Genomic DNA, 15,388 nt, shown 5'->3' with positions numbered 1-15,388 from the left:
GCTAGTTGATCAGCTTAATACTTTTATTTTTTTTCTAATTAGAAGTACATGGTTAAATATCATCGTTTTCATCCTTCCCTTCCCATCCATTCCCAAAATGATCCAGGAACTAGCTGAATTACTGGAGGAAGAAAAACTAAGTTGTGTGCCAGTGCTCATCTTTGCTAACAAGCAGGATTTGCTCACGGCAGCCCCTGCCTCTGAAATTGCAGAAGGACTGAATCTGCACACCATCCGAGACCGAGTCTGGCAGATCCAGTCCTGCTCAGCTCTCACAGGCGAGGGCGTTCAGGTGAGATTACCAGAAGGCTTGGTTACCTGGCAACGTGGCACCCAACCAGCGTGGTCTGTCTCACTGGTTGGGCTGATCTAGATAGAAAAAGATCTGAAACAAATAGCTTTCGATTAGTAGATGAACCGCTCCAGGATGTGAAGGGCATGGAGGAGTTTGGTTCTTTTTACTTAGCAACCAATCTGATAATCATTAACTGTTCCAGGAAAGCCACAGATAAACCACCCACACACAGGACAAACTACCCCACTGGGTAGGAGGTCAGAACTGAAGACCTTCGGAGATGCTAACTCTAGGATTCTTTGATGATTGGGTTGGGGGTTTATGTTGTGTCTAATATTATGGATGCTAAATAGTTGTGTTCCCGCGGTAACAGCCATCAACAATACACACACCAGTTATCCTAGAAGTGTTTTGATTTTTCTGTTGGCTATCTCCACTGCCCGCGGGGTTGGTGTCTCTTTCCTGTTACTTCAGGTTGGTTTCCCGCCGGGAGGCTTCTGCTGACAGAAAGCCCCATGCTTTATACTGAGGAACCGTATACCAGAAGAGCAGTCTCCCCCTCATTTGTTATTAATTTAGGGCAGAAAATGGTTGTATCCCAGATACCTGAGAGCCTGTATCCTCAAAGAATGATAAACCATTTCAGCTCTGATGCTTCCCACCAGGCAGCCTCAAGCCAGTTGACACTCAGGGCTACTTCTTTATGCTGGAGCCCCAGCATGTTCCCCATGCCTCATTTTAAACATCTGGTGTACCTGCCAGGGAAGTGACACAGTGCTGTGAGAACCAGGCAGTGCTGCTCTAGGATGCTGTGGGGGCTTAACAACATCTGAAGAAATGGTATCTCCCCTCGTTGCCATATGGCGTGTGTCATAATAGCATGGCCGGTTTGCTTTTCTCTCAGCTTGGTTTGTTGGGATTTGATTCTCAATTTTTGTCCTGCAGCCTCTCTCCATTTCCCTTCTAATACCCTTTCTCCCTCTCTCCTAAGACATTTGACATTGATTTGTCTTAAAACTGCCTGACTGCTTTTATCTCAAGCAAATAATCACTTCCAAGAATTAGCTCAGTTGTTCCATCTGTTTGCTGCCTTGGATTTTTTCTTTTTGTTACACAAACAGCCAGAGCCTGCTCCCGTGCTTGGCCTCCAGATCTGAGGGCAGACCAGCCAGCACAGGGCAGGCGCCTCCTCCTCCACACTCCTCAATACCTGCACCCTCGGAAACGCTCCGTGCGCGTGCGCGTTACAGGGCTCTCAAGTAGCCAGACATTACCTTCGCCGCGTCCCCAGAATGGATGGCAGAGCTCTGTGGGTCTCTGTGAGTTTTAGGTTTGGGGAGGGGGCAGGTGTGGACTCTTATTTCTGTCCTTCCTTTCTAGACTCTGATTATAAAAGTAATATATTAAAAGTAATTGTTAATCATATACAAGTATATAAAACCAAAAACTGAAAAGTTCTTTACTCTCCCCTAATCCTGCTCAACAAAGGAACTAATCCCACTAATAGTTTTTTCTTCTCGAGTCTCCTCCATAAAATGGCAGTCACATATGTGGTTATAGGTCTATCAGGTTTCAAAATAACTGCATTTTTCAGCTTAATTTACAAGCTGGTCCAACAAGTATGCTACAACCCAGGATGGTTTTGATAGGTAAACTTTAATCATTTTATTTAGCTTCTCACTTAAAAAAAGAAACCCAAGTTTTGCCTAAGGCAGTTACCTGGATTGTGCATAAAATGCTATTCAGGAAGCCCGAGGTTATTTTGGGGAGGAGGAGGCCCAGGAAAAGACAGTAGCTTTCTTGTGTTTGCACAAACTACTTCAGGAAGAGGATTCTGCCTCTAAATGGTTTAGAATGCAAATATAGAAAGTAGAGAACAAGGATGCCTGGCTGGCTCAGTTGGTAGAGCGTGGGACTCTTGATCTTGGGACTGTGAGTTCGAGCCCCACTTTGGGTATAGATTTGAAAAAAAAAAAAAAAAAAAAACATCTTGAGATGGGGACTCTAAAGGTGGGACTGGAGGAAATAAATACATTTTGTGTGCATACGCCTGAGAAAGTGGGAACTGACTGCTCTGTATTCCTCACTGGGCCAGAGTGCCAAAAGGAAGAAAACGCAAAGCTGGAATTAACAGTGAGTCTCTTGTTTCTTCAACCAGCCTTAAGGATGTCAGAAGGAGGCCTAGAGTTATCTAGAATCAGTATTTAGAGTAGTGGCATTCAAGTCAAGGGTGCTTCTTCAGAGGGGCCTGGAGGTTGGGAGGGAGCCCTTGTCATTGTCTGCCTGGCCTCTGCTCCCCCTCTCCAGTCAGGTGGAGATTACAAGGGTAGAGAGCTCTGTGTTCCTGGCTGTGTCATCACCACTCTAGAAATGGAGTTCCCTTTAAGTCACAGGATCTTTATGCCAAAAAAGACGCAGTGAGCTATTAGACAGAGGGTGGGGGTGGAAGGGGAGGGCTTTAAAATCAACCAGTTTGAATCGAGTGAAATAGTCATGTGTGGTTTGATTTTGTTCAGAAAGTTCTTCTCAGATCAGGACCTTCAGCAACCAGGTTCAAAAGAAATGATATCAAGAGAGATACAACAAAGAACTGTGAACCAAAAAAATAATGATTTTATATGGAGGAGAAATAGTTTGAAGGTCACTTAATTAGTTTAGTAGATAGTACCATGGTGTATAGAATTGGGTAGTTAAGACTGGGATTTCAAGGTTAATGAGATTAGATTATGGTTAATAGAATGATATAAATTTAGAGAATTTAACCATTATTTGAAATGGGTTATTTAATAAAAATGTTAATTAAGAAGGGAATCTGCTGTCTATTGTCCTTTAATGGTAACCTTTGGGGACTGGAGAAAGGTCGGGGAGTTTTCTGTGGAGTCGCTTTTCATTGTGAGGCACTGATTGACCATGTCCCTCCCTCAGGTAATACTTCTGACTCCCTCTCTTGCCCACTCAGCCAGTTTCTTGGTTTTCACTTTAAAAAGAGTCACTTACATGGAATTCTTTTCCTGCATTGCTTAGTTCAAGTGCAAGACTTTAATGATTCTTAATTCATTAAGGCTTTAAGTATTCCTCAAAATGAAAGGCGTCACTAGAAAAATGTCCATAAGATCACTTTCAGGCATGGATGCTGTGTAATAATTACTAAAATTCCCTAAACTCCTGTTTCCTCCTCCCACTCTACCCTCCCACTTTTCCACTCACTACCCCCTGAAAACTGGTCAGTAATGGGCAAAGCTTGATCAGGCGTTAAATGGGTCAAGTAACATCTGGCACCCTAGCTCTAATGACCCTGAAAGAAATTGTACAAAGGTTTTAAAAAGACCTGGAATTTCTGTGACAGTTTCAGGTGTTCAAAGATAATGTCCCTATTTACATTGTGCTTGAGTGTATATGTTTAATCTAAATTCATTTGTGAGACCTGCCTCCTCCCAGAAAAGTGACACCCTCAGGTGGGTGAACGGAGGAGCAGCCACAGATCTGAGCTAAACCCTCCGGACTGATGGGGCAGGTGTATCATTTCTCCTTAGCTGAGTAGTTTAGACACGTAATTTGAGATTATGAAAGTTAGTGATTCCTGGGATGGATTTCAGGTTCTTCTTCTACCTGATATTCTGGAGGCAAACATGTGCGGTCTTTACAAGGACAGGCGGTCCACGTGTTGTTCAATAGCTCCTGCTCTGGGTGTGGAAATTGACTTTTGAGGGCTTTGGGAGAGTTCAGAACAAGTCTTTCTTTGCCTGATTGATGGTGATGAGGAGGCCAGGCCATCATGTGATTAAAGCAGGTTTTCATGGGAAACTGTCAAAAGCAGAGCATAGGTAAAGGGCACTAGAAACTGAAGGAGAACATCAATCTTAGAAACTCTGTCCTGCTGAGAGGCGCATAATCCCGAGGAGTGAACAGAAAAGACCCAGTTATGTCAAGTAGTTGAATGCAGAGAGAGGAGAAACTGAAAAATGTCTGGGATGGGAGACCTGCAGCCCCCTCAGCCAGACTGCCTTGCAGACATGGGGGCAGCCTCCCTCTGTTCCCTTGGGGCTCAGCCCTGTCCCAGTGCATGACATCTGGCTCCAGGACTCTCGTCTGTTCCTGGGCGCCTAGAAAATAGTGAACAAAGGATCTGGCTTAGAGCCAGAGGAAGGTAGTGAAGTCCGTCCCTCTTCCACCTGCAAACCTGAATTGGAACCCCAAACCACAGCTCTCCTCTGCTCTTGTACAGTTCCAGCTGTTTGAAGATACTCCCTCTCTAAAACACCAATGTGTATTTAACTAAAATTACACCAGATTATCATTTCATTTCAGCACAGAGATCAGCAGTTTCAACCTGGCCTCTAGCATCAGTCATAACCGAGGTCTGTCTACACCAGTAGTTTGGAGCTAGCAGAAGGTTTCCCTGGGGATTGCTTTCCGGGCCCTCCACCTTGTGCTCACCTTCTTTCCCACATCTCTCCCACATTCCCTGTCTTCCTTCTCCAAACAGGAGTAACGATCTGGCTCACAACCATCTAACCTACGTAGAAAAGACCACTAGCAGTCTGAGCCCCGATGTGTGAGCTGCACTTCAGAGTGCTTTGCAGATGGCCGTTAAACATTCACTGGCCAAGTTTCTTGTTTTTGTTGCTTTTTTCCTTGATCTAGGGGATTTTTCCCTTAATCAGCCAACAGAATTTCAGTATTAAAAAAAAAAAAAAAAAAAAAAAACCCACTTCTTTCTAAGGCCTGACATCAGTTATTTTTGACTCCAAGTGTATGTGGAACTGCTTATCTACAAGTCAGACCTCAGGTTTATTTTTAAATTTTCAAACCTCTCCGTAGACCAAGAAAACAAACTTGGGACATGCGATTTTGCTACCTCTCTGGTACAGTACCCTTTGTCTCCAGAAAAAATATTAATAGCAAGCAATATTTTATGTACGCTGCACCCAGCTGCTCCTTGACCCTGGGGGCCCAGTGGCACAACAGGATAGACAGCAGTGCTCTGAGCTCCTTGTCGTCTTAAAGCAATTACTGATGTGACTGCCTAGTCCTCATGGCATTACAAGCCAGGCCCACCCAACCACGGCTACTACTGCTCTCTTCCAACCATCAGGCAGTGATGGATGCACTGTAGAGAGAGCAAGCTCAAAGGAGCAGCGCAGTCAGAGGCCACTCTTCCCTAGAAAGGGGCATCGCACCTCCAATCTTGGAACGCAGGGATCTGTGTGTGACTCCTTGGCCTCCACCCATGTGGTTAGGGGGAGCCTTGTATGTTTCCCAGCATTTATCATAGGGAGTAACATCATGACATAGTAAAATGCCTTTCCTTTCCATGATGCTAAACAAAGCCCAGTATTTGAGGGTCGAGGTCTCTCTTTAGTCTCTATTATTGCACTGAAGCTAATCAATTCAGATCCAGTTTCAGCAAAGCTGGTCAGAGGGAGGTTGTGGTGGAGGAAGAGAGGGGAGGGCTACCCGTGCCATAAGATTGTCGTCCTGTGACGAAGATCAAATGTGCAAAAATTTGGTCAAACCAGTTTTTAAACAATAAAAGTTCAACCATTAAACAAACCTATGAGTTCATTTCCTTCTTTAGAGGCAAAGCAGTAACCTGCTTCAAGTAGATGATCACCTTTACCCAGTCATCGGTTTTTAAAAAACAAAGCCTTGCCGAGTTGAGGCCCGAGCAGTGTGGTAACACGAGGAGCAGAGAGGGTCCTTCCTCTTAGTTTCCTCTAAACGTGGACTTGCCACCGGAGGCAGTGGTCTGGCACATAGTTAATATGCTAACGATCGCAAGGTAAATATGCAGGCTTCCACACGCAGCAGCAGCCGGGAATCCTGAGAGTTAAGTGGCCAAAAACAGCCTCTGGCACCTGAGCTGCAGCAAAACCGAGCAGGGAGCCTGGCTGGGGGCTCTTCCGGTCTCATGACCCTGTATCAGCTGGAAGTCATAACAAAGAAGACCCTGGATCGCCCTCTTTCCCAACTTCAGGGCGATTCCCACCTTCTCTCTAAGCTTGAGGCATTCACTGAGAAATGGTAACTGGCTAAAGAGCGAGGGTGCTGGAGCTCTTGCCTGGGTTCACAGCCCGCCTCTGCCTCACGTGATTCTGTGCCCCCATTTCCTCACCGTCCTGTGGAAATTATAATAGTGCTTACTTCGGGCGTTGTTACAAGGATTAATTTAAAAGATATAAATTAAGCGTCTACTGGGGCACCTGGGTAGCTCAGTCGGTTAGGCCTCCGACTCTTGGTTTCAGCTCAGGTCATGGTCTCATGGTTCGAGCCCCACATCCGGCTCCCTGCTGACCGGATGCAGAGCCTGCTTGGGATTCTCTCTCTCCCTCCCTGCCCCTCCCCCCCAAAAGTAAATACATAACTTTTAAAAAACTAATTAATTGTCTACTGTAGATCAGATACCATGATACCACGCTAGGTTCTGCGAACACCGCCTCGGGCCAGTCTGACATGGACCCTTGTCTCAGGGATCCTGGACAACACCACTGTCTTTCCTTTCCCGTGGGCAGCTTGGCACAGCCTGCCCTGATTTGATTGAAGAGGCATTATTAACCCGTTAACCGTGGCCTCCCCAATACCTCTTACCTCCAGCTCAGGTTCTCCACTGGATACGAACAGGAAAGGTACAGTTCCCCAACCTCCAGCCGCTTCAGACCGGGACAACCTCCTCCGAGAGAGCAGCCACAGGGCTTTGCCCTTATTCGTTCTCCCCGTGCTTCCCACACTCCTTCAGGTTGCAGGCGGCAGCTGTGCGGGCCTAGGGGCCAGCAGGTCAGCCGGTGGGTGCTGACCTCTGAGCGCCCTCTGTTGGCAGGACTGTGGTTGGAAGGGCTTTGCCACCCCTGGCCCACATAGACATCTGGAAGACACTGCCCCCCCCCCCCCAGGGCTCCCTGGTTTAAATCCCCTCTGCCTCCATAACAGATAACTGGGGGAAAGCTGCCCCTCACCCTCCACATTCTGCTTTGCGTTCCTGCAGCTGAGTAAATATTTTTCCTATCTCTTTGACTGCATTCATGTTTTGTTACATATAATAAAAAGAACCCTCCCCTCCCCGTAATCAGCCATAAAACGAGGTGGGGGGAAGTGCCATTCATGTAGTGTGGGAACACGGTTCTTGATTTCTCTGAGAAGATTTGATAAAATCTGCAAGTCTCTCTAGAGGAGAAAATATTGAGGTACACACCTTTTGATAGTGTTCGTACGGGTTCCTGAAGGTGGAAAGTGCTACGTAAGTGCTGAGCTATTCAGCTTCGAAGGCAAAGAGAAGATGGTTATCTTATTCATCGCTCTTTTATTTGTAAAATCTTTTTTGTCTCCTGGCAGGTGATCTTTTTTTTTTTTTCCTGGAAACCAATTAGCTACTAAAATTAAACATGCTTCTCTTTAAATTAATCCTTTTCATAAAATGGTCTTAAAATTGGCCTCAGCTTTTCAGAGTAAGTAGCTGACCCAGTTGTAACTGGAGATGCATTTGGAGCCACCTTCCTCCCACCCCGCATCCCCCCACCCCTGCCCCCACCGTTGCCAGGTGCTGTCCACCTTTGGGCTCTGGGCCATGGCCAGCCACATCTTGGCAAACACCCTAAGGTCTGCCCTGGGACAGCCAACGGATTATCTGGTTCTCCTGCCCAAGTGCTCTGATGGCAACTGGCAGAGTTTTAATCACTGTAAATTCAGGTTATGGTCAGATTAGCCAGGAGATAGGATGCCTGCTGGTTGTTTTGCAGTGATGTATTGTTTATGGGATTAATGCTCCGAATGGCCAAGGGTGTCAGCTGATATTTATTACTTTAAGCTGCCTCAGCTGTTCAGGTTCAAGTACTAGCTCCATGGTCACAGGAAATGCGGGGCTCTGCATGTCATGTGTGCCCTGAGATGTGCAAATGTGACTGGGAGCGTAGTGAGTATGTGTTACAGATGCAGAGGAAAGGGACTCATTGCAGGAGCTTCCTTTGATTTTGTGCGAGGCTTCTGAGGGAACTCCATACACCCCTGAAGGTCGGAGGGACTCTGGGGAAAGGGAGAGCATTCAGGGATGGCTCCAGAGGGGGCTGAAAAGGAGGTCATCTCTGGCAGACCTGGCATCCGTGAGAAATCATGCTGCCTGCCAGGTGGCTGTAGGCATTGTGTGGTTTTTACCCCTGTCCCTCTCCAGCCTTCTAAGAGAGGACACGTTCAAGGTCACTGTGCCTTTAAGGGAACCTTCTCCCCAGTCCCTCAGCTTGGTAGTGCTTAAAGCTGCAAGAATCAGGCCAGCCCTTTTAAACCTCTGTGTAGCGCTGCCCTAAGAGAGAGAAATGCACATTGCCCCAGTGTGCGTCTCGTAACACACACACTGCAGTTGGCTTGTTTTTCCAAAAAATTTTAATTTAAGCCAAGTGTACACTGTCACACTGTAAACACACCGGGGCACCAGAAGGGTGACTTATTGAATTAAATGCCCTAGCAAAGGTCAGCTTTTAGAAAAAGCCAAAAATGGCTGGAATCTCTGATAGCTCTTCAATCAGGCCTTGGATCCAGGCAGATGTGTTTATTTTTTCAGAGGGAGTTCCTGAGGATCCATCTCAAGTTCAGACACTGGGCACTCCCCCTCCCATCTTCCCCCTGGGCTCTCAGAGGCCCCCCCCCCCTTCTCCTCCCCAGGAGGCCACTGTGCCTGGTCGGTCACCCAGGTGGGCCCCTGGGGCCACCAAACTCCCTGGAGCTCAGGGGGAGGGGAGGGAGGACCCAGGACACCCACCCCCGCCCCCCACTCCCTTCCGGGGTTTGAGCGTGTTGTGCCTTTCTTACAACTAACACTGCCTTTCTCTGCCCATTTCCCTCAAGGACGGCATGAACTGGGTCTGCAAAAATGTCAATGCAAAGAAGAAATAAAATCTAGACGAATGGAGACGCGGGAGCTGCGGGAGCTGAATTCTGTCCTGAAAAACACTAATTTGCTGCTTTCTGACCAAATGTTTTTCCATCTGTGTACAGCTACAGCTGTTTGAAGAGAGGGAACAACACAGTTTAAAAAGAATCCCCATTCCAGCAGTAGATTTAACTGATCTCTGAGGTTCAGTATCATTTTTCAAATAAAGGAATTATATTATTTCCTCTGCATAATTGAAATAGTATTAAATGTCTCAAAGCACATGATTAGAAAATGAGATCTTTTAAATGAGCAAGAGATTACATTGCAGTTTAGACAATTCCAGTGGGCTTTTTTTTTTTCTTTCAAAAAAGAAAGAAAGGAAAAGAGGAAGAAGCAGCTTATGCTGCATTCATTTATTTCCTGACCTGTCCCTTACATTCCCCCCTCCCCCCATGGTTCTGAAGCCACAGACGGTGTTTGCTGGTGCTGGGCGGTGAGTTTTACCATCACTAACTGAGCTGGGGTGGGAAGGAGCTGGGGGGGGAGGGGAGGGATAGCAGATGATTAAACCATCTTGTCCTGCAGGTAGGAGACTGCGTGCGTAATCCTCACCCTTTGGAGAGAGGGGAAAAAAAAACCTTTCTTGCAAACAAGTCACCACAGAAACATACCTCCTCCCCGCCAGCCAGCCACACAGGGAAGCAAATTCTTATGACTTTTGACTGTAATGACATCTGGAATGTAAGGAGAGGTGGGAGGTTTAATTCCAGAAAAATTACAAGGTCCTTAAAAAGCCCTCACATCGAGGGCTCAGGCTAGCGTAAACAGGCTTTCTCCAGCTCAGTGAAGCAGTGAGCCTCCGACTCTGAGATTAGCCGGCTTCTCCGTGGCCGTCCTATAGAAGGGATTTCTAAAGCTCAAAGAATTCCGTTTAAATGATCACAATAGGCCGCTGCTATCAGATTTCAAAAATAAATGCAGCTTTACCATGAACCTGCTCCACTGAGAAAAGGCTGGCAGATCGATTTTTAGAAAAGATCAATTTTTACAGTGTTGGCAACTTGGTGTGGGATGCTCATGGGTGGAGAGGGTTTGCTGCTGGGAAGAACACGGTGTGTGTGATTGCCAAGGCCATGCCCAGGGGAGCCAGAGTCACCCCAGCCACTGGTGTCCTCTGCCTCTCTTCAGCAAAATGTGCCTCTGAGGGGGTCGAGTGGAGAAGGAGGGCAGGAGACTTCTCCCGCCCTGTGTTGCAAAAAGAGCTTGTTTCCCTGAGCCCTAAGAAATCCCCAGCTTCAGACACGGGAAAGCAGGCCAGGGCGACGCTCGGCTCCTGAATTGAACTCTGTTCTGGTGCCTGAGCTCGGGGGTTTTCAGAGAGTGAATAAGAGACTGTTCAGTGGCTGGTGGGTCCCGGGAGGCCAGCTGCCTTCTCATCCTGGGAGGTGGCCCTTCCCAAACCCGCGGAGGCATGGGAGCAGACCGAAGGGGCCACTCCAGCCCCGGGGCCTCAGTACCCAGCCTTTTTTTTTTTTGGACCAAGTTGTACAGGTGAGGCTGCAGCAAGATCAGCTTCCAAGATGGTCTGGGGTGAAAGTCATTAACAACGCCAGACATGAAAAGGTACCCTGGGGTGGCTGTGGACAGACCAGTAAGGACTTGCAAAACAAAAGCGGGTGAGGTTTTTTTAAACCCCTGAGCTCCTTGCTCTCTGCAGCCTCCTCCTCTGGCTTCGCCGTCTCACCCAGGTGCCTCTCTCGGCTTTGAACAGAGGCAAAACAGAATGAGAAGGAACCAGCAATCCCTCTTCTGTCAGGCTGGCAACGTGGGTCTAGCACTTGAAAATGGTTTTTCCCTCCAAATAGGGCACCAGGGATGTTACCTGAGGGGCAAAATGCCTGCTTTGAGCTCTGCCATTTGGAACACTGTGACGTGAAACTTTTGACTCTGGCAGTGGACCGCCTGTGAAGTATTTTTGTTCTTTTACCATCAACTTAGGGAACTGTTTGAAAGAGCCCTCCCAAGGCCTTGGCCAGCCCGCAGAAGCCACCGGCCGTCCTCTGATAACAGCCTCTGTGAATACTCAGATTTGCTTTGCAGCTAAAGACAGAGCCATTGCGGATGTCACAAGCTTTCATCTTCCCTTTGAGCCCTACTGAACCCTCCGGGGGCTCCTGGGCTGGAGGAGCGGAGCCTGAAAAATGCAGCTTGAAAGCTCCCATTTGTAAAAACAAAACGCTCCTGAAAGTCCTCTCTCCTCTCCGGGCCCCACCCCACCCCTGCGGCCAGGACCAGAAGGCGGAATTTGAAGCCGAAAAGGGGACACCGGGTCTCGCGCCCTCCCGCCCGCCGTGGGGGGTGCTCCGCACGCCTCGCGCCCGGCGGGCGGCCTCGGGACGTGCGGGAACCGGCGGGCGGGCCGCGTGCTCGCGCAGCTGCGGGACAGGCTCCCCTCCCCTCCTGCGGCCGCCCCGGTGCGCCTCCCGCCGGCCGGCGCCCGCGCCCGGCGCCGCACACCCTTTCCCCTTCACTCTCCCTCGGTTACTATGGAAACAAGGGTGTCATTGATGTGGGCTGAGCTGGGGAACATGTCGGCGCACAGCTGAAAGTCAGCGATTATGCCGGCGGGTAGAAATGTGCCGGGGCGGAAGAAGTCCGCAGCTCCCGAAACTGCTGGAAGGACGCGGTCCTGCCCCCTCCCTCCCTCCAACTCCACTTCTCTCTCTCCGAGCTTTTGACAAATTTCTTTATTCCCCTCTGGGCTAAAGCGGGCGGCTATTTTTGTGCCACTCGGTGCCCCACCCTCACTGTCGGCCGCTCCTTATCCGGCCTGGCCTGGAGGGTGACACCGTGTCACCCTCGCCAGGACTCGTCCCTTGATTCCCGTCAGAGTTTGCTTTGATTTCTCTTTCCTTCTCAGGGGCCAGTTCTTACTTCCTTTTATTTTTAGCTCTGCACTCCATGTGGTTTCAGGGTTCAGTCTGATCCATCGAAAGGTTCTTTTTTTATAGTCCCTTTTGAAAATGATAATCAAAGGAAGGGACGTGGTATTTGGTCATGTGGAAAATTCAATGTATAATTTAGACGTCTGTCAAAAATCTGACAAATGAAATTTAGCTGAAAGGAAGGCAGCCTGGAATGTGTTGTGTTCTTTGCCAAAGCTCGGAAAGGGCCTCGAATGTGTTTGTCCTTTCAGAGGTTAGCATTCCTCAAGGTGCTTCTTTCAGAAGGGTGAAATACTAACAGCACCACCACCAATAAAAGCAACGCTTTCCGGAGCCCCTCCTACACAGCGTGAGCCTTACATACCGTAAGGGGCAACAGTAGTCCCACTTTTCAGTTGAGAAGACTGAGGTACTGGCCTGGGTTGAGGAGTTGGCTCCACTTCACGGAACCTTCAGGGCAGAAAAGGGCTGGAGCCTGGTTCCCAAAGCTGTGGCCTTCCAAGTCCACACCAGCAGTGCTCCCCGGGTGCTCTCTGTCCTCACCCCAGGGCAACCATAGAGTTTGTACCATCTTTTTGCACGGGCGGGGAGAAAGAGAAGACATCAAGTATCAGGAAAGGTGTCAGGAACGGCCTGGCGAGAACACTTGCGATTACCTAGTGCCTAAAACTGTGTCTTCCTTTAAGAGAGGGTTCAGAGAGGGAAATAGACTTGCCCAAAGTCACACAGTAGGTGACAGAGCAGGCACCCGTCCAGGGCTCTGCCCCTAGAGCAGAAAAGCGTCTATTTATTCCCCTTGGGCAGCCTCACTTCGGCAGCCTAGCGACTCACCAGAATGGCTAGTCCCAAGGGCCCGCCTTTAAAGGCAAGCTGTTGGCAGAAAAGAGGGGTGCTCGAGGCAGAAGGAGAGAGGTCTAGGGTTGCCAGATACATGACAGGACATTCAGTTTAACTTGAATTTCACATAAACAAAGAAATTGTTTTTAATACAAGTATATCCCGTGCAATATCGGGGACATACTTCTAATACTCAAAAATATTCATTGTTTATCTGAAATTCAAATTTAACTGGCCTTCTCGGTTTTTTGTTTGTGTTGTTTTGCTAAATCTGGCAACTCCATCCAGAACACCCTGCTCAATAAAGAGACAGTGAGGTACAATTAAAAAGTCTGTTCTCTGGAGTCAGAGAGGCCCGGAGTTTAATCCTTGCCCATCATAAATCAGCTCTGTGATCTTGGGCAAGTTACGCTCTTGGAGTCTTGCCTCTTCATCTATGAAATGGGACTAAAATGGTAGGGAGGTTTAAAAAAGATATAATGTAAATAAAGTACCTAGACCTGGGGCAACAGCTAGCACAAAGCAGGGACGCTCTGTGCCTTGGTTTCTTATGTGTAAAATGAGGTAACATCAGCTAGTTCTCCAGACGACTGGACGAAGCTATGCATGTCCAGTGTATAGCAGGTGCTAAATCATTGGCAGCTATTATAATAACTGGCAGAAATTCTGGAGTCCAGACCTTCCCAGGCCCCCAAGACCTCTGCCGCCCCAGCTCCCCTCCCATGTCGTTCCGGAACTCTCAAGGCGACAAGAAAGCGGCCAACAGTCTCCTGAAGGTGCCGGCAGCCCCCTCCTCTCCAGGGCTCCCAGGGCCACCCCAGCCACACGTCTTGCGATTAGATTTTTAAGTGGGAACAGGCTCTTGTCAGAGGCTCCTGATTGGCTCCAGGCAAAAACACAGTTTAGCGCTCAGTCAAGCTGCATTTTAGGGCCCCTGTCTCTCTCTCCCCCCTCTCCCCTCTTAATTGCAATCTGTTCAGTAATTTCCTTTTCCAACACTGCAGAACACAGGGAAGCTGCAGCACCAGGAGTTGGGCAGGGAGGAGGGAAAGAGAGTTCCTGCTCCCTGCAGTGAAATCTGCTGGTCCAGCACTGTGACAGTGTGCGCGCGCGCGCCCGTGCATGTGCGTGCACGTGTGTGTGTGTGTCCAGAACCAGCCACACACACGCACGTGTGGAGATGTGACCAACAACCAGGCCCCTACTGCCAGACCAGGGCAAACTGTCAGGGGGACACCCCCTTACACTGGGGACTTCACAGTTACGATCTTATTTAATCCTTTAATCCTTGCAACATTATTAACTGTAGGTATTGTCACAGTTTGGGGATGGGGCTCACATAATTTGAATCGCTTGCTCAAGATCATACCAGCGGGGCAGAATCCGGATTTGCACCTGGGCCTGTTTGCTGGGCCCCAAGTGCGTACCATGACACAGGTATTCGTCGCTTTCCGAAAGTCCATGTTTCGCCACTTCACTTTTGCGAAAGACCTGCATTAGTACCTGTTTTCACTAACCAAAAGAAATCTGCAGAGGATTTTCGCTTTAACGAAAAAAGCCACTACGATACTAATGTAGGTCTTGCATAAAAGCAAAGTGGCGCAACATGTGCTTTTGGAAAGCAGGGCGTACTCTACACCATTTCGGCTTGTGAAAAGTTTCGTGTGAAAGCTCTACTTTCAGATGGCAGGGGAGCGGCGGGTGGAGGGGGGGGAGCCTGCCCCTTCTCACCTTTTGGCTTCTAAGCTCCGAAAGGGAGCTAAGGAAGCCTCCTGCACAAAGGAACACGGGGAGATTTTTTTTCCCTACGGTGAATAACAGTGTCCAAGGGACAAAAAGCCTTTGCTTAAGAAATAAAACATTCATGACAGAATTGAAGAGATCACGCTAAGTCAAGGAGGGGCAAGGGTTATGGGAGAACTTACTCGAATACCTGAAGCTGAAAGCTGCAAGGGCTGGGGGCAGCTTCGCTAAGCAAACTGCTAGCCCTGTCAGTCAGTCGCTGACTGGATCCGTGGAGTGGCCCTGCGAGATAAGTATCCCCATTCCTGTTCCCTCACTGGGGAAACCAAGGCTCTCAAAGGTAAGTCACTTGCCTGCAATCACAAGGCTAGGAAATGGCTTGTCTGGGCTTCCGGCTGACTGCAAAGCCCGTTTTTCTCCAGGATGCCTTCTCGACTAGACACAGGGCCGTGACCTGCTGACACAGGGTCGTGGTGGGGGTGAGGCTCCGGGAAACAAGGAGGTGGGTGAGAGGCCTACCTCCCTCTTTGTCACACCCCCCTTCGGGACGCACGAGACCCTTCCTGGAGTCCCAGAGGTGGCTGCTGCTCTGGAGACCGCCGGCAGGGGGGGCAGGGGGGCCTGGCCCCACCCCAACAACAAAGGAAGAGGCTGGGAGAGCTGTAGCCCTTTGGGCCCCACCCAGGCATCAGCCACCTCCATTCTTAC

General features: G+C 48.8%; 1 protein-coding gene across 1 annotated transcript in view; it reads left to right on the top strand.

Moving 5' to 3' along the window:
* Nucleotides 1–9,406, top strand: part of ARL3 (ADP ribosylation factor like GTPase 3) — a 37,230-nt gene extending 27,824 nt beyond the window's left edge. The window contains exons 5-6 of the mRNA XM_042961187.1: nucleotides 107–292; nucleotides 9,128–9,406. Coding sequence (XP_042817121.1) covers nucleotides 107–292; nucleotides 9,128–9,175 — 234 coding nt within the window. The 3' untranslated portion in view covers nucleotides 9,176–9,406. The remainder of the gene's footprint in view (nucleotides 1–106; nucleotides 293–9,127) is intronic.
* Nucleotides 9,407–15,388: the final 5,982 nt, after the last annotated feature.

The sequence above is a fragment of the Panthera tigris genome, chromosome D2 (genome assembly GCF_018350195.1).
Source record: "Panthera tigris isolate Pti1 chromosome D2, P.tigris_Pti1_mat1.1, whole genome shotgun sequence".
NCBI lineage: Eukaryota > Metazoa > Chordata > Mammalia > Carnivora > Felidae > Panthera > Panthera tigris.
The sequence above is the reverse complement of the archived record's forward strand: the minus strand, read 5'-3'. Positions and strand labels throughout refer to the sequence as shown.